The 19,597-nt window shown below is 40.0% G+C and overlaps 1 protein-coding gene across 4 annotated transcripts in view; it reads right to left on the reverse strand.

The window, feature by feature from the left end:
- ccndbp1 (cyclin D-type binding-protein 1) overlaps positions 1-19,597 on the reverse strand; it is an 84,320-nt gene that overhangs the window by 54,887 nt on the left and 9,836 nt on the right. For all 4 annotated transcript variants that reach the window (XM_077013699.1, XM_077013696.1, XM_077013697.1 and 1 more), the window contains exons 6-10: positions 15,644-15,717; positions 13,940-14,016; positions 13,606-13,859; positions 12,237-12,297; positions 11,797-11,843 (exon numbers count right to left, since the gene is read on the reverse strand). In XM_077013699.1, the coding sequence (XP_076869814.1) occupies positions 11,797-11,843; positions 12,237-12,297; positions 13,606-13,859; positions 13,940-14,016; positions 15,644-15,717 (513 nt within the window). The remainder of the gene's footprint in view (positions 1-11,796; positions 11,844-12,236; positions 12,298-13,605; positions 13,860-13,939; positions 14,017-15,643; positions 15,718-19,597) is intronic.

Here is a 19,597-nt window from a genome sequence, read left to right on the forward strand (position 1 = left end):
CCCCCCCCTCCTCCACTCCCCTCACACTCCCCCATGCTTCCAACACTTTACAACCCATGGGCTCTACCTCCCCCCCCTCTCTTTCACATGCACTTACAAAAACACAGGCCTCTGTAGCTTTCACACTGCCCTTGCCATACCTACCCATTTCTCTATGAGTAACCCAGATACAAAGACACAAACTGACGTTTAGCTTCTGTTTTTGAAAACACACTCTCTCTCTCTCTCTCTCTCTCTCACACACACACCTACTTATAGGTTTAACATACACACTGCCCTAGCCATGTATACCCATTACTCTTTGACTAAACACACACACACACACACACACACACACACACACACACACACACACACACAGATATTTCACTTTTTTCTCCATACACATTCACACACAGGACTACAATTATGCTTCATATACACAGTTCTCTAGCCATTTCCAACACACTAACTGATGTTTAGCTTATTTTTGTCATCCAAAGACACACTAAGATAATCTCAGCAAGTGATTTAGATCTATTATCTGAATTGTTTTGCCATTACAATGTTTTGTGACCTTTTGGGCCTTGGTGACTCATAAGCCAGTTAAATGGACACTGATACTTCAGAGCACGCGACATGTATTCAAATCCAAGGTTAATTATTTACTCTAAACAATGCTCATATCCTATATGGCCCATGGGCCCCTGCATATCTTCTTGAGATTCAAGACAATTGACATTGGGTGACTTTATTTGCTTAATCTGATTAATGTCAGAACATACACTACCACAAAAACACACACACACACACACACACACACACACACACACACACACACACACACACACACACACTTCTACCTAAATGTATGTATAGTTTGTATGCATATTTATAGTATATGTATAGTATATGTCAGTCGTGCCAGCAATGTCAGTCGTATCAGTCATATCAGGCATGCCATGTCAGTCATGTCAGTCGTGTTCTGCCAGTCATGCAAGTCGTGTCATGCCAATCATTTCAGTCCAGTCATATCAGTCATGTCAGTCCACATTCATACTTTGAATACACAGACAGTCATGTTAGGCGTGCAAGGTGTGCAAGGAGTGAATTAACAAAGCATAGTCTCTGGCTCCCTCAATCTCTCTCCGTTGGTGATATACAGGCCCAATCATGTATAGACACAAGCAGGCCTTCCTATATTGTTCACATAGATGCAACCCTAGCCAGATGTGCTATTTCTGTGTCTCCTTTTCTGACACAAGCAGATGTCAGTCATGTCAGTCCAGTCATGTCAGACATAAGTCATGTCAGTCATATCAGTCATGTCATGCCAGTCATGTCACTCATATCAGTCATGTCATTACAGTCATGCTAGTCATGTCACTCATTCCAGTCATGCCAGTTGTCAGTCATATCAGTCATGTTATTTTTGTTCATCATGCCAGTGAAGTCATTCCAGTCATGCCAGTTATATCAGTTATGTCAGCATGTGATTTACTTCTGATCTGAATCATTTTGCCTATTTTTTGGACTTTTTTGCCTTTTCGTGTGTGAACCCGCAATTGCCGCTTGCGGCTATATTTTTACATTATTTTTGTGTATTTAAAAAGCAAAATCCAATTATTTTAATGTTGAAATCTCATTGATAAACAGTACATTGTAAGAGTTTGTGCGTTGATCAACCAACATTTAACAGTTATCCACTGTAAGTTTATAGGATATGAACATATATTCACAGATTACCTCTGTACTTTGACAAGTTCATTTGTAGATCGTTTAAATAATACCATGAAGCAGAGGTGGGACCAAGTCAGTGTTTTGCAAGTCTCAAGTACAGTTGTGATCAAATTTATTCAACCCCCACTGAAATAAAGTGTTTTGGCCAGTTTGACATTGATTTTGATCATTTCAGTCATCTTATTTACAATTATATCAAAGAGGCACTTATAAATTAGACAAACATAACATAATATTTACGATGGAATAACCACAAATGTCTTTACTGTGCTCACATCATTATCAGTTTTATTCAACCCCCTAGTGACATTATTTTTTAGTACTTAGTACAACATCCTTTTCCAGTTATGACAGCTTTCAAGCGTGAAGCACAGCTTGACACAAGTGTCTTGCAGCGACCTATGGGTATCTTAGCCCATTCTTCATGGGCAAAAGCCTCCAGTTCAGTCACATTCTTAGGCTTGCGCACTGCAACTGCCTTCTTTAGGTCCCACCAGAGGTTCTCAATTGGATTTAAGTCTGGTGATTGCGATGGCCACTCTAGAATGTTCCAGCCTTTCATGTTCAACCATGCTCTAGTGGACTTGGATGTGTGCTTCGGATCATTGTCCTGTTGGAAGGTCCAACGTCTCCCAAGCCGCAGGTTTGTGACTGACTCCATCACATTTTCCTCCAAGATCTCCTGGTACTGAAGGGAATTCATGGTACCCTGCACACGTTGAAGCTTTCCTGTACCATTAGAAGCAAAACAGCCCCAAAGCATAATTGACCCCCCGCCATGCTTCACAGTAGGCAAGGTGTTCTTTTGTTCATAAGCCTGGTTCTTCCTTCTCCAAACATAGCGCTGGTCCATTGTCCCAAACAGTTCTAATTTAGTTTCATCTGACCACAGTACACTGTCCCAAAACCTTTGTGGCTTGTCCACATGACTTTTGGCATACTGCAGTCGACTTTTCTTGTTCTTTGGAGTCAGCAAGGGGGTGCGTCTGGGCGTTCTGGCATGGAGGTCTTCGTTATGCAGTGCGCGCCTTATTGTCTGAGCTGAAACTTCAGTGCCCACATCTGACAGGTCTTTTTTCAGTTCCTTAGCAGTCACGCGGGGATTTTTCTCCACATTACGCTTCAGGTAGCGCACAGCAGTCGCGGTCAGGATCTTCTTTCTGCCACGACCAGGTAACGTTTCCACTGTGCCCTTTAACTTGAACTTGCGAATGATACTTCCGATAGTGTCTCTTGGAATATTTAACAACTTCGCAATCTTTTTATATCCATTGCCATTCTTGTGAAGAGCAATAACCTCTTCTCTTGTCTTCTGGGACCATTCTCTTGCCTTCACCATGCTTGGAAACACACCAGTAGATGTCTAGAAGGAGCTGAGTATCACAGTCCTTTTAAATCTGCCTAATTGGTGCTTATCATGCTTGATTGCTGCTCGTTGACATCCACAGATGTTTTCAATACCTGATGGAAAACACTGGAATGAACCTCTGTTCTTAGGAGTGGTAGTCGTAAAGGGGTTGAATAATTGTGTCAATGAAGAAATCACAAAAAGGCCATTTAATACTTTATGACAAAAAAAATTGATGCTATCTTAGTTGCATTTAGTTCTTTAACAAGTCCTTGTAAGATTTCATTATGAACACAATTACAAATGTGCACTGAATTCCATAAAACCCTTCGCAGCATTGGGGGTTGAATAAATTTGATCACAACTGTAAGTCCAAGTCTTTATACCTCAAGTCCCGAGTCAAGTCTCAAGCAAAGACACTCAAGTCAAGTCAAGTCTCGAGTCAAGACAGGCAATAGTCAAGTCAAGTGCCAAGTCTGAAACTTGGAATTTCAAGTCCTTTCGAGTCTTTTTTTTTTTTTTTTACCAATGTTGCAGGTATATTTTAAATGTAAATAACAGACATGCGTTCTTTTTTAAATCTGTATTCTCCTCAAATCTTGATAAAACATGTGCAACTGAAAACACGAAGTATAAAAAATTAAATTAAAGTATTAAAATTACACCTCTTTATTGCACAGTTCACTTAGCTGCAAAAATATTCATACTTTAAACTACAATTTTCCAGAAATAAATATTCTGTGAAAAAGTCATAAGTAGAACTCCATGTTCAAATAAAAAGTGCTGATATTTTCACAGTACAATACAAAGAACCATAACAGCATTTTCCCTCTCTTCTCTTATCTGGTTTCTTGGAGAACATGTGTGAGTGACACAAGACAAACAAATATAAGAACTGAGCAATTAACAGGAATCTGCAACTTTAGACATTTCAGTAAACTATTCTGCATTGCATTTGCTGGCCAAAAGTCTGTATGTCATTTGTGCACGATGAATGATGTCCCCATAGCTGAAAACTCGCTCCACTTTTGTCAATATATTTTGTTCTCGACGTAGATGTCTTCAAATACACAATCCATGCTGAGATAGAACTGGATATTATGATGGTGACAGAGAGAGGCTCTCTTCCCCGAGTTCAGATACAGAACCCAGGGTTGCCAACTCTCACGCATTGAGCGTGAGACACACGCATTTGACCGTCTTCACACGCTCTCGCGCCACACATCCGATTTCTCATGCCGGAAAAAAATCTAGTTTATTTACCTCTGATCCACATCTATGATTCAATGAGTTACTAGTTCGCTCTGGCACCAATATAATACTTAATTTGTGTCCATTTTACACCCCGCCCGGTAAAAATTTACGTTCGCCAACCCCCCATTTGATTGGTTGTGCTGCAGCTCATGCACACACACGTACAGAGTGTGGAAAAGCAGAGGACTGGTCTGCGTCAGAAGGACGGAAATGAAATTAATGGGGCGCACTTTATAAATATTAATATGCGTTTTAAAATTTAGATTTGGGGTTAAAAAAAAATCAAGTCTTTGCAAGTAAACAGGTTGAAGTCCAATTCAAGTCCCAAGTTATTGGTGTAAAAGTCCAAGTCAAGTCTAAGTCTCTGAATATTTTTTCAAGTCAAGTCAAAAGTCTTAATATTAATGACTCGAGTCTGACTCGAGTCCAAGTCATGTGACTCGAGTCCCCACCTCTGCCATGAAGTAACCTAATTATGCTGTTATTTTAACATTCTAGCTGTGTTTTCTTACAACGAAAATTTGTAATTTTACTCAAATTTGGCTATGAAATTACAAAGAATAAATACAGGGAAAATCTGTAATTTTACAGTAATTCATTGTTGAACTATGTGTGGTATTTTACTGTAATTTTACAGTAACTGTTTGGCAACTTTTGCTGCCGGACATGTTACCGTTTTTTTATGACTTTTTTTTTTACAGTGTATTTATGCATTCCTGGTACTTCAACACCATCTGAGCATCTGTTCTCTGCAGCAGGAAATATAGTTTCAAAAAGAGAGCCAGCCTTAGCTGTTAGCACGTTGACATGCTAACATTTTTGCATTGCAATGCAAAGTTCCTAAAGAAAGGGAGTGAGTGAGTTTGTATCAGTGAGTTAGTTTGTATTTAGTGTTTGCATCAGAGATGCACTTATTTCTTTATTTTTTAATTTATTAGTAAATTTTATTTAATTTAATCTATTGTTTAATTATTGTAAGCACTTATTTGTTCTGTTATTCAATGTTCTATTTCTGAATAAAGACATGGAAAATAACTGGTCCCGAACCCCCCCCCCCCCCCCCTCCCCCCCTCAAGGAGGTGAGTCTTAAGTCTAGATTTAAAGATTGAAACTGTGTCAGAATCTCGGATTGGAGCTGTAGTCTTACTAATTTTTGGAACTAGGAGAAATCCAGCATTTTGGGAGCTCAAAGGGCGAGAAGGGTTGTAGTAAGCAATGAGTTCACTCAGATATTGTGGGGCAAGGCCATTTAATGCCTTATAGGTTAACAGATGAATTTTAAATTCAATTTGATATTTAATCGGAAACCAGTGTAATGCCATGAGAGTGGGACTAACATCTAATTTTCTAGCCTTAGTTAGGACTCTAGCTGCAGCATTTTGTACAAGTTATAGCTTCTTTATGGACTGTTTAGAGCATCCAATTAGAAGACCATTACAGTAGTCCAATCTTGACAAGACAAAAGCATCGACCACCTTCTCTGCATCAGCTAATGAAAGTAAGTGTCTCAGCTTGGCGATATTACATAAATGAAAAAAAGGCAGCCTTAGTGACACTGCATATATGTGTGTCAAATGAAAGATCCGAACCAATAGTGACACCTATGCTTTTTGCGGTAGATTTAGCTGTTACTGACAAACCATCTAGGGCAGGGGTTGGCAACCAATGGCACGCGTGCCACCGTTGGCACGCCGAGGCATAATCACTGGCACGCAACAATAATAATAATAAAATAAAACAATAACAATAATAATAATAAAAAATAGAGCACAATCCTCCAATCGAAATCGCTCCTCAACGCTCTGCTCGGCGGAAGCGTTTATACTTGGCGATCGATCGCCATATAATACTTAATTTGTGTCCATTTACACCTCCCCTCCGCTAACAATTTACACTCGCCACCCCCCCCCCCCCCCCCCCCTCAAAAACTTTTAACTTGCAAGTGGCACACTCATTGACAGGACATGTTAAAGTTGGCACTCCATGTCTCAAAGGTTGCCGACCCCTGATCTAGGGTAAGGGTAATTGCTTCTAGCAGCTTTAGGCCCAAGAACCAGCACCTCAGTCTTATCGGAATTTAGTTGAAAAATTAGACGCCATCCAGTTTCTAATGTCCTGGAAGCAGTTCTCAATCTTGAGAGTAGTAGTGATATAATCCGGATTGGAATATATATACAACTAAGTATCATCTGCATAGCAATGGAAGCTAATACCATGCCTACGAATGATAGTGCCCAGTGGTAGCTTATATAATGAGAATAGTATGGGGCCCAGTACAGATCCTTGTGGGATGCCATATTTTACCTTAGTATGCTCTCAGCATTCGTTATTTAATAATACAAATTGGCAACGATCTGTCAGGTAGGACCTGAACCAGGAGAGCACTTGATAAATTCTTCAACAGTAACACAATTTATTGAAACCCTCCCTGATTTAACTGCTTTAGCCTACTCGCCATCCGATCCAGAGGAGTTAGATAGTCTAACCGACTGCTTAGAGAATATCTGCAGATCAGCTCTAGATATAGTAGCTCCACTAAAATATAAAAAGAATAGATCTAAAAAGCTCGCCCAGTGGTACACTGACCAAACATGAAACTTAAAACAAGGAGGGCGTAAATTAGAGCGGAAATGGCGATCAACTAGGCTGGAAGTATTCCACTGTGCCTGGAAGGATAGCATTATTGAATACAAATGGGCACTCACTAAAGCACGCTCAGAATACTTAGCCTCACTGATCGAGAATAATAAAAACGATCCTAGATTTCTTTTTAATACTATTTCTAAACTTACAAAAAAAATCAAGCAGGTGCAGAACCTCAGATTCCAGTAAACTTCACTATTTATTGATTTATTTGATAGTAAAATGTCCGGTATGTCATCTGGTTTGGTTGATATTGATTTAAATTTGACATTGGGAGAAATGCTTGATGCTTTTCATCCACTCCCACAATCAGAATTAGAGAAAATTTCTTCCTTAAATTGTACTACTTGCACACTAGACTCAGTTCCCTCAAAATTATTAAATGAGGTATTACCAGTTGTAACTGAACTTCTTCTAACTGTAGTTAACTCATCCATTACAATAGGTCACATGCCCAAATCCTGTAAATTAGCGGTTAATAAACCTCTGATCAAGAAACCAAATCTTGATCCGACTGTGCTATCTAATTATAGACCCATTTCAAACACATCATTTATATCTAAGATCATAGAAAAAGCTGTTGCCCAGCAATTATGCCTATATCTGCATAGAAATCACATATTTGAAAAGTTCCAATCTGGATTTAGGCCCCATTACAGTACTGAAACAGCACTAGTCAAAGTAACAAATTATCTTCTCCTTGCCTCAGATCAAGGCTATGTATCTCTGTTAGTGCTTCTTGATCTTAGTGCAGCTTTCATCACAATAGATCATAGGATCTTGCTACAACGGTTAGAACGCTGGGTTGGAATCTCAGGCACAGCCCTTTCATGGTTTTACTCTTACTTAACTAATCGCAGAGCTCAATAATATTGCATCCAAACATACAAAAGTAAAATATGGGGTCCGGCAAGGCACCATCTTAGGACCACTATTATTTACATTATACACTGCTCAAAAAAATAAAGGGAACACTTAAACAACACAATATAACTCCAAGTCAACCACACTTCTGTGAAACCAACCTGTTCAGTTAGGAAGCAACACTGACACAACTACAACCCACACAAGTGGCTCAAGTAGTGCAGCTCATCCAGGATGGCACATCAATGCGAGCTGTGGCAAGAAGGTTTGCTGTGTCTGTCAGCGTAGTGTCCAGAGGCTGGAGGCGCTACCAGGAGACAGGCCAGTACACCAGGAGACGTGGAGGAGGCCGTAGGAGGGCAACAACCCAGCAGCAGGACCGCTACCTCCTCCTTTGTGCAAGAAGGAACAGGAGGAGCACTGCCAGAGCCCTGCAAAATGACCTCCAGCAGGCCACAAATGTGCATGTGTCTGCACAAACGGTTAGAAACCGACTCCATGAGGACGGTATGAGGGCCCGACGTCCACAGATGGGGGTTGTCCTCACAGCCCAACACCGTGCAGGACGCTTGGCATTTGCCAGAGAACACCAGGATTGGCAAATTCGCCACTGGCGCCTTGTGCTCTTCACAGATGAAAGCAGGTTCACACTGAGCACATGTGACAGACATTACAGAGTCTGGAGACGCCGTGGAGAGCAATCTGCTGCCTGCAACATCCTTCGGCATGACCGGTTTGGCAGTGGGTCAGTAATGGTGTGGGGTGGCATTTCTTTGGAGGGCCACACATGTGCTCACCAGAGGTAGCCTGACTGCCATTAGGCACAGAGATGAGATTTTCAGACCACTTGTGAGACCATATGCTGGTGCGCTTGGCCCTGGGTTCCTCCTAATGCAGGACAATGCTAGACCTCATGTGGCTGGAGTGTCTCAGCAGTTCCTGCAAGATGAAGGCATTGAAGCTATGGACTGGCCCGCCCGTTCCCCAGACCTGAATCCGATTGAGCACATCTGGGACATCATGTCTCGCTCCATCCACCAACGTCACGTTGCACCACAGACTGTCCAGGAGTTGGCGGATGCTTTAGTCCAGGTCTGGGAGGAGATCCCTCAGGAGACCATCCGCCACCTCATCAGGAGCATGCCCAGGCATTGTAGGGAGGTCATACAGGCACGTGGAGGCCACACACAATACTGAGCCTCATTTTGACTTGTTTTAAGGACATTACATCAAAGTTGGATCAGCCTGTAGTGTAGGCCAAATCCAGGCCTATTTCATAAAATTGTTACTATCACCAAATGGCGGACAGTGGTCCGGATCCGGACCCAATCACATTCCTGATTAACTGGACCCCCCGCTCAACAACTTTCGTTCGACCCCCCCAACAACTTTCGTTCGCCGCCAACTCCCCCGCTCAACAGCTTTCGTTCTTTTGAGATGTTCAAAAGAATTAAACTTTTTGAGAAATGCCTATATCGGAGTCATATATTGTGGCGACATCACCTCCTCCTGATGTTTGCCAACTGCTGGTTTTTGCAAGAACGATTGACAATGAATTTGATGTGCACGAGGAGTTATTGAGATTGGCATCTCTGCACGACACCACTAAAGGCAGTGATATATTCAACGCCGTAACCAGTGCTGTGAATGAAAAGCTGTCGACTGTTGTTACGGATGGCGCACCTGCGATGCAGGGAAGACACAGGGGTTTCGCGGGGCTACTCAGGCAGAGCGGAGTAAACTGCCCTATACTGCACTGCATCATCCATCAGGTGAGTAGCGTCATATTAATTGTGAGATGTACTGTACTAGGCCTGGTGTGCCGTGGCTACACAAATATAGAAAGACACACAAGCAATATATTTTCTAACCGCAACTATTTTTTTTCTAATCTTCCTAGGAAGCCCTCTGCGCAAAGACATTGAACTTTGGGCACGTCATGGATTTGGTGACAAAAATCACTAATATCATCCGAGGAGGGAACAGATCTCTATGTCACCGGAGGTTCATCACCTTTCTGGATGAAGTGGATGCAGAGTATGGGGACTTACAACTCCATCAGGTCGGGGGAGGTGTCTGGAGTGTTTTTTTGCACTGCGCACGGAAATACCAGTGTTCTTGGAGAACAATATTAGTGGCGATACAAATGCATACTGCGCAAAACTCAAAGATACACAGCCTCTTTGTGACATGGCCTTTTTGACAGACATCACTGCGCATCTCAATCACCTCAACACACTCTTGCAAGGGAGAGATCAAACGGTGTGTGATCCCATTCTCACATGACCGCATTTCAGCGCAAACTCTGGCTGTTCATAGAAGGCTTTTCTTCTCCTTGTGCAAATCTGGCACATTTTCCCGCGTGCACTGAGATTCGCAAAGAGAGCCCCGAGTGCGAAAACCAAATCCAGAAATACAAAGCAAACCTCGAAAAATTGCAGGAGCAATTCAACGATCGTTTCCAAGATTTTCACGAGATGCGATCATGGATTGCGCTATTCACAGACCCCCTCTCTGCTGTGGTCAGCGTGCAACCATCGGAGCTGCAGCTCGAACTCTGCGAGCTGCAGGCAGACCCGTTTTTTCAAGCAAAGCGCAACGAGAGGGGAATTACATTTTGGAGACTTCTTCCTGAGGCACGTTTCCCACGTCTCAGATATTTTGCCCTCTCATTGGCCAGCGTGTTTGGGAGCACTTATATTTGTGAGAGCAGTTTTTCCACCGTGAAGCACATAAAGAGAGAAACAGACTCACCGATGATACTCTGTTTCATTTGATGCGCATTGGGGCCACAAAAATTGACATCCAATCCATTGTGAGACAGCAGGCCAAACCACAGCTCTCTCATTAGGTTTAATTAATGGTGGGCCTCTGTGGTATAGATTTCTGCCATTATTGAATGTGAGCCGTTTGCACTTTTTTGTTCTTTGATATGAAGGAGTTCAAATTCCTTTTTGCACTTTGTTACTTATTAATGACATGGTAATGCATTTATATGCAGAAAATGTATCTTGGTGCAATAAACATACATATCTGAATTCATTTAAAATGTGTTCTTATTGAGAATCATTTGTAACGTCTTTCATATCCAATTATTTGAAGTGCGTGGTCATGTGGCCTTCCAATAATAGTGCTGAAAAAAATTGGCCCTCTATCATGGATGTTTCCCATCCCTGCTTTAGATGACAGGGATCGAATATTTAGCATTCCTAGTTTCAGATTTAAACTACTCTCTGAGGGAGCGTAATTGAATTTAACATTGATAAAATTTTGTCTGCCAACTTTGCTTGAATTCGAGGAACAGACAGTTTCAATCCGGTGCGACCTATGTGACTTCTCCCTGCAGCTCGCAGAGTCTGTTTAGCCTATGTGTCTGCTGCCTGGCCTCGGCTCTGGTTTGTCAATCCCCATTAACTACTCCTATACTACCACTTTCTAACCTTTCTAAAGCCCGGATGTGCTCCTCTAAACGCGAAATCTTCTCCGTCATGCTAATAATTAATCTACACTTCTCACAAATAAGATTATCACTATTGACGCAAGAAGAGTAGCTATACATGCCACACTCAGCACAAGCAACAAGCTACCCGACATGTTGAAATACTAAGATACTTAGCTTCTGTTAAGTTGAACTTCGATGTTTTTTGAGAGTCGAAATGGTCTTTCGATGTGGGGGGGGGGGGGGGGGGGGGGGGGGGGGGGGGGTGAAATGTCCCGTCCCCTCAATAATAAGACCCAGGTTTGCCAACTCTCATAATTTATACAATAATTTACGTTTTCAAAATTTTTTGAGCCACCCCCCCGCCACACTGTATATGTCCTGGAGCCGGCCCGGACACATGGATGGGAGGGCTCGGGCTGTACCATGACAAGAAGTAGTGTTTGTAGAATGACCAAACCATCAATTCTCTAGTTTGCACTTGACAAACAAATGCACTTGCAGCTGTGTGTAGACAATTGTCTCTTACCTGCTGATCTGAAGTGCTTTCCTTAATATGAATGCCAGTTTACATGCCTACAGTAAGTCACAAAAACATTCAAATATTCAGCAGATTCATTTTTTGCTTATTATTTATTTAAATTATGTTAGTAATAGATGAATTCTATTTAATTCTGTTTAATTTCACTGTGCTAAATACATTTTACACTCAAATTTTCAAAGAATAGGAAACACTGGTAAGCAAGTTAATTTAGCAGGATAACTTGTTTCTTCTGTAAATTTACCTGTCAGGCTTGAACCTCGATTCACCCAACTCAGCTGAAGGTTTGTCAAAAGATCAACTAATTCATAGATCTCTATTTTAAGCATGCTTTTCCACGCCTAACATTTTTCCACCAGTTTTAAACTGTTACAAGATGCCTGTCATTTAATGTGGATTTACATATTTTGAAGATTCAAGTGACTTACATTCTGGTCCACAACTGTGCAGTCTACAGGTGGATAAAGACTGAGGACCAAGTCATCAACACTGGGCAAAGACAAACATGCAAAGAAAACCTAAATGAGTTCAAGTTTGAATTTCAAGCAATGGTGCAAACTGCCCAGATAACAGCCTTGTTTACCATAAAAAATGGATTTGTTAGAATACGCATAGAATTCTGTTATTATAGTCCATGCTTCTTGACACATTTTTAGCATGCTGTCATTATTAATATATTTCACAAATATGCTTACCATGCCCCTACATTCACCCTCTTTCTTTAAATACAAACTAGAAGAGCTTTGTTAGATATCCAGAAAAAATAAACTATATTAACTAAATCTTAAAATAAACTTTTGCACATACTTCAAATGCACATACACATGATAAAATGCGCATGATGCATATACCGTATTTTCTTGACTATAGAGCACACCTCAATATAAGCCGCACTTACAAAGTAAAAAAAAAAAAAAAGGAAAATGTTGTATAAGCCGCACCTGAACTAAATACATTTAACTGAACGGTGCCTGTAGCATTTCACATGCGACAGATTTGGCTTTCAGTGTTGACTCTCTTCATTTAAGATGATACAGATAATATTGTCCATTTACATTTCTATGCATAAATAAGAGCTAGACTTTAATTATCAATCACGGCAAACGGCATGACATTATCTATGTCCAAAGCCACACTGGCTCAAGGGTGTTAATTATTTTAAATAAAATACACACTGGCTATACGAAGTTCACCTCTGACCACATGTCTGCAGTCTTACAGCAGTATTATGTTTAAATATCTAGTTAGGACAAAACTAGAGTGCTCAATGAACTAAGTTATAATCACTGTGACTCCCGAATATCATCTGTAGCGTCTTTATGCATATGCAAACGAGGGGAGTCAGAATTTGGCACAACACATGTTGGTTTGAATAAAATTCTCCATCGTGCCTGCTGCTTGCATGCTGCTAAATGAAAATGAGCACTTTCTTCTTTGATTTACACTTTTGACCTACCACCTGATTGACTTTCTGCTCCGCCCCCTGACAGAGGAAAAATTATCTACAGAAAAGCCACACCTTTTAATGATAAGCCGCATGGTTCAAAGCGTGGGGAAAAAAGTAGCAACTTATAGTCCGGAAAATACGGCAATTGAAAGGTTATAACAGTGTAGTCAATAAATCTTTCCAGACTGTGAATTCATATACTAATTTAACATAATTACTGCCAAAAATGTTCATATGGGGCCTTGTAGAGTACTTTTAAGACATATAAGGCATACTTTTGCTAGGCTACTATGAAAAATTGATAAAGCTGGGAATCATTCATGACTGTTGAGAAACTTTGGTTGACTTACCTTGGGCTAATTTCACTTGCAGTTTCAGCAATATCATCCAACTGAGCGATGTTTTCAGGTGTACCTACTTTCCCATTTTTATTAATAGCACTGGAAAGTTTACGCAAGCATGCTCCAGATGTCTTAATGAGACCCAGACATTTACAGGCAAGCCGCCGGTCACTCTGGGACCAATATGTGTCTTGGTTGCCTTGGGCATCAAAGTCATCATCATCCAAGATATCGCTGAAAGGGTCATGGCTCTCAGCTAGTGACTATAAGAAAAAAAATGCTTCAAATACAAAATAAGTACAACAGAAGATGGGCCTAATATTGCGCCATTGGACTACCTCACCTGTTCCATTTCTTCTAGAGCATCCTTTACCATTCTGATATAAGATGCCACTATGTCCAGCACTGCAGCACGATTATCTGTTAAATATCAACAAATTCTTGAAAGAAAATAAGCAAAAAGTAACCCAATGCTTTTCATTCATATCTCAAAACTATTCCTGGCTATACATAAAAACTTTTAATATACAACTTAGACATCCAAATGTCCAAGATGAGCACTTGTGTACAGTCTAGGGCTGCCACAAACGATTATTTTTATAGTTGACTAATCACCGACTAATCATAATCACATAAGTGTTATGATTAGTCGACTAATCAGATCGTACATTAATTGAATATAAAACATACAGCTTATCGCACTAGAAGGCAGCTGCTATTATATAACCATCAATAGATTTCAGCTATATGCTAACTAAAAATAAAAACAATTAAGATCATAGTTCATTAAACCTTTAATGAAATATGCAACTTGTTGCAAAAGCTATTATTAAAAAAAGGATAATGCACTGCTTAAACAACACAAAAATAAATACATTAATTAAAAAAAATTATTTTTAGGTTTTTCTTTCTTTCATTTGTCTCTCACATCAAACTTGGCTACATTTGAATCAAATTAGGTAGGTACCTGAAACTAAGGAATTATTCACAAAAATAAAGTTTTGGTCTCACTGAGGTTACAGAAAACACATGAATGCGTGCTAAGGCTAATGAAACAAATCGCCATCGCTAATGTTAATTTTTACAGCTATCACGATGAGTAAGTACAAAGTTAACACTCTGTTTATGCTAATTTTAGCAGCTAACTAGCAATTTAGATTACTGAGATGATTGTCCCTCTTCATCATTGTCACAATCAGCCACAACCTTTTCAGGTGCTCGTGCATCACGGTTGTGCTGCCGTGGAAGGAAATTTCTGCCTTGCAGATATTGCATTGCACGCGTTTCGGAACCCGGCTATGGAACTCAAAAGTGTGGGATCACTTTAAGAAAATAATCCCACACTTTTGAGTTCCGTAGCCGGGTAGCCATGATACCAGTCTGTATAACATCCTGGGATGTCGTCCACTGTCTACCCCGGTTTCCACTACTGCCTATGTGCGTCAAGGGCAGAAAGGCAGATGCAGCAGTGGAAACTGCCACAGCAGTTTGGAGAGAAAAAAAAAACGAGGCATCGACTATTAAATTATATTTAAATAGTCGACATAATCGTGACTAGTCCAAGTACAGACTAGAGGAAAGTACAGACTAGAGGAAAACCTCTTTGGTGATGGTTAAAATAATAATAATAATAATAATAATAAAAATAAAAAAAACCTACATCTTTTTTGAAGCTTTGTGTGTTATACTTGCAGTTTTGAAGAAATATATCAAGTGTATTTTGGGCATTTCATTTGTAACGTGAAGTCAAGAGGGAATGTGTTGATGTGCAAAACAGCATACCTCCAAATGATTTTTATAAGATATTTCTTAAAACCCTGAGGTCTAACATATCAGTGGTGTGAAAAGCATCTTATAATACTATATTGACAAAAAAAATGCAACATTTACAGAGAATAATATATTGGCCACAACAGCAAAGAACAACTCTAAATTTCAAAGGTTCACAGTTTCACTATATCTGCATCTCTCCCTAAAGATCTCTCCCTTTTAAGATTTTAATTAAAATCTAATGTGTCCACAGTACTGTCATTATACTGCAGGGTACCTTTTGGCAACTGAGCAAACTGGTCACATGATGCCCAGACACCACCAGTAGACATCAGCTGTTCCTGAGATAAACTAGAAAAAAAGGAAAGACGAAAGAAAACATAAGATGCCAATTATAGTAAGTTACCTGCACTGCTTTAAAATGTAAGTTATCATTCATTTATCAATAGGAAATTCTTGAAATTCAAAAGATAAAACAAATTCATAAACTTCATAAAGGACACAATTTGTAAGAGTAGGCTGATATAAGATCATCAACACTAGGCTGCATAACCTTTTCACTGTTCCTTGCTAAAATACATTAATAAATCAGCCAGACAATCCGGCAGTCTGTAACGGGTACATAAACTATTTTAACCTATTTTACAAAGAACAAACTGAGTCCCATATTTATGTTTTTTTCACTAGGACAAAAGCTTTTTAATAGAGCCTGAAACAAAAGCAGATACATTGCATGTCCTGTTGCGATTAGATTTCAGTACATTCAAATACTACACATTCTTGTTTTAGCATCTGAAACTGTGAGACAGCACTACTGTCCATGCAAATGAACAGACACACACCCACACATAATCTAAATGACATTTTACCAATAAGAAATGTAACGAAAACACTATAGCATAATTATTTTTACTTTTCTCAGGAATAAATTTTTTTTTTCTTTCCAGCAAATTGTATATTTTCTAGTGGTGGGCCGTTAACAGCATTAACGGTGATAATGGCCCACCACTAATATATATGTGTGACGGGCAGGGTGAGCGAAACAAAAAGGAAGCGATCAGCCAAGTTTCAGGGAAAATGGACGGTTTAATGAAGAAAGTGCGCAAACCAAAAACCTGTGACGTGATCCAAATCAAGGATATATTGACCAGCGGTCAACTGGTACAAAGACAAGACATATATAGACAAACAAACGACCCTCAGGTGAGACGGTTCACGGGCCCCGCCCACCTGAGGGACGAACACAACAACAACAACAGAACAACTGCCGCTGTGGACGGATGCGACCAGTAGTGGGCCCGCCGTACCGTGACACACACACACATTATATATATATATATATATATATATATATATATATATATATATATATATATATATATATATATATATATTAGGGGTGGGCATAGATTAATTTTTTTAATCTAGATTAATCTCACTGAAATCTTGAAATTAATCTAGATTAATCTATATTAAAATGGCTCATATGCATGCTACCCAAGTAATGACTAAAAGTCAGTTTTTGAGATAGGGTTTCTTAATACAAAGGGTGCATTAGACCAGGGGCTCATCTCCTGTTTCCAAAATGCATCAATGACTGCTTGAGGAAGCTGTTCTACTTTGATACTTGAAGAAAAAAAACATGCTCAATAAAATGTAGGCTACTCGTGTTCAACGGTTTATTCGGTTAAACATGAATTTGTAAGCCTACATACTGTACATTAAAAGGGGTTGAGATAACATGTTTATTCAGCTAAACATGATATTTGAAATGTAAGCCAACATTTGATACATTTAACCTCATGGACGTAATTTGGGGGGATCTTTTTCAAAAGCCGTTTTTGGGCCTCTGCAGTTTTAACGGTTAAAAAGAAATATTTAAATAGCGAATCTAGCGCTAGGACCATGCAGAAAACGACTGCTCCGAGCTCCGCTCCGGTAACACTTTACGTTCCTAAAAATGAATTTTCCATGAAGCAAACCTGGCGACTTCGTGGCATGTAAACACATGTACGATTTGTAAATCACAGGTTTGAAAACTCGTTCTCGCCCCTACTGTGCAATTTAGTTAAGAATACAGCCGAGCTAAACTATCAAGTTGAAAGTCATAGTTTGCTTACCCATTTTGACCCAGTTCCCAACCGAACTTTAAGAATAGATTAACGGCGATAATTTTCATATCGCCCGATAAGAATATCAAATTAACGAACGCCGTTAACGGCCCACCACTAATATATATACACACACACACACACACACACACACACACACACACACACACACACACACACACATACATACATACATGTGTGTTAACGGCCCACCACTAATATTTTCAAATGTCAGGGTGGTACAGTTGTAACCATTAAAGTGTTATTATGAACTGAAGTTGTAACAGTACTAAGCATGATTTTTTTTATCAATGAGAGAACCCCAAGTGAACATTATGGCTCAATGAAAAGGTTTGTAGATCTCACTTAAAATACCGATTAGAATAAAAACTTTGATCTATTAGGTAGGCTGGTACATTTTCCAGGCTACCACTGTAAAACTGTTATATTAAACCTGAAAATGTTATTTATTTTATTCTATTTAAAATTACATGTATGAACCTGATAGCAAAGGCAAAAGATAATACATGTGATACAGAGAGTGCAACAAAATTATCTGGCTGCAAGAGAAGCATAAATTACAGAAACAAAAGAAAGGTAAAACATCTTGATAAACCATATCATATATGTTAACATATACTAGTCCTCATGTTTTATAATTATCAGAAGAGGAGAGAGGGTACATGGTGAAACTTCCCATAGTTAGTCTTGATGAATGAATTAGGATATTTTAAATGCAATTTTTCTAGGGCTGATGGCAAATAATCGATTAATCGTTGGTCGACCAAAAAAATTACTAGTCGACCAAAGGGCTTCTGGGACTTTTAATTTCAACGGCGTGACAAAGGAAGACGTGACACGAATTTACCGTTGGTGGTTTGTTTGACAAGGACAGTGCTGGACATGCGACCTGTGAATATCGGCAGTGGTGAGGGATTTAAAAATCTAATTGAATGCTTCGAGCCCGGATATAGCCTGGTTAGACGTGAAACAGTGATGCACGCGGTTAAGAGCAAATACAGCAAAACAAAACAAACACTTCAGGGCAAGATCGAAAACTGTAAAGCACTCAGCTTCACAACGGATATATGGACTAACCAGATGGAAAGTTACATGACGGTCACAGCGCATTTTATTTCTGATAACTGCCGAATGCATTCATTCGTGCTGGGAGCTAGAGTTGGGAGTGAGCCACACAGCTGCTAACATAGGAGAGACTCAGCGAAGTAATGGCAGAGTTTAGAATCCCCGCGGAAAAAAGGGTCGCTCTTGTACACGACAATGCCGCGAACTCTTCGACTGGGAGAAGAACTGAGCAGATAACGGATTTTTGTGTAGGCTATAGACCTAGTGTTTAGATGAACCAGGAAACATTGTTAGTCACACAAGGTTACTCCTGGCGTTAGTGGTAAATGTGCATAGATGCGGCAGCCCGGCATTAAAGATAAAACTTCACAAATGTGTATCCCGGTCAAAATGGGATTATTTTTTTTTAGGGGGGGGAGGGGGTCGATTGGTCGATTAGTCGGAGTAAATGACGACCATTGGTCGACCAAAAAAATCCTTGGTCGTGGACAGCCCTAAATTTTTCCATGGACTTAGGCCTTAAGTGCATCAGTGCGGTATCACGAAAGATGCTGCAAGCATAACTGCTGCTCTGCTGTGTCCTAAAACCCCTTGAAATCTACGATCAGCTACGATCATGTTCCTTACTGGTTTTGGCCAGCTGTGCTCTTTGGTTTCATTTTGCTAATGTAGAATAAAGACACTCCAAACGTGCACTTGCGTCTCTCTCCCTCCCTGCACCAGTCACAATGTGATGTACAGTAGCACCCCGGAACTCTACGCTAATTAGTTCCGGAAGGAGAGAAGCCATGCAGTCAAGTTCCGAATCAATTTTTCCCATAAGAAATAACTGAAAATGGATTAATCCGTTCTCAACCATCAAGTTGAATTCCAGTGCTAACTCTGTCACACGAATGTCTTTTTCATACTTCTCTATGATCGCCTTTTTCAACTCTATTGTTGTTCTTTCCATTTTCCTCTTCTGCTTTGTCTTTTTTGGGAGCCATGTTTTTTGTCTAAAACATTACAAAAAACAACAAAAATAGAGCAAAAGC

The sequence above is a fragment of the Brachyhypopomus gauderio genome, chromosome 8 (assembly GCF_052324685.1).
Source record: "Brachyhypopomus gauderio isolate BG-103 chromosome 8, BGAUD_0.2, whole genome shotgun sequence".
NCBI classification, from domain to species: domain Eukaryota; kingdom Metazoa; phylum Chordata; class Actinopteri; order Gymnotiformes; family Hypopomidae; genus Brachyhypopomus; species Brachyhypopomus gauderio.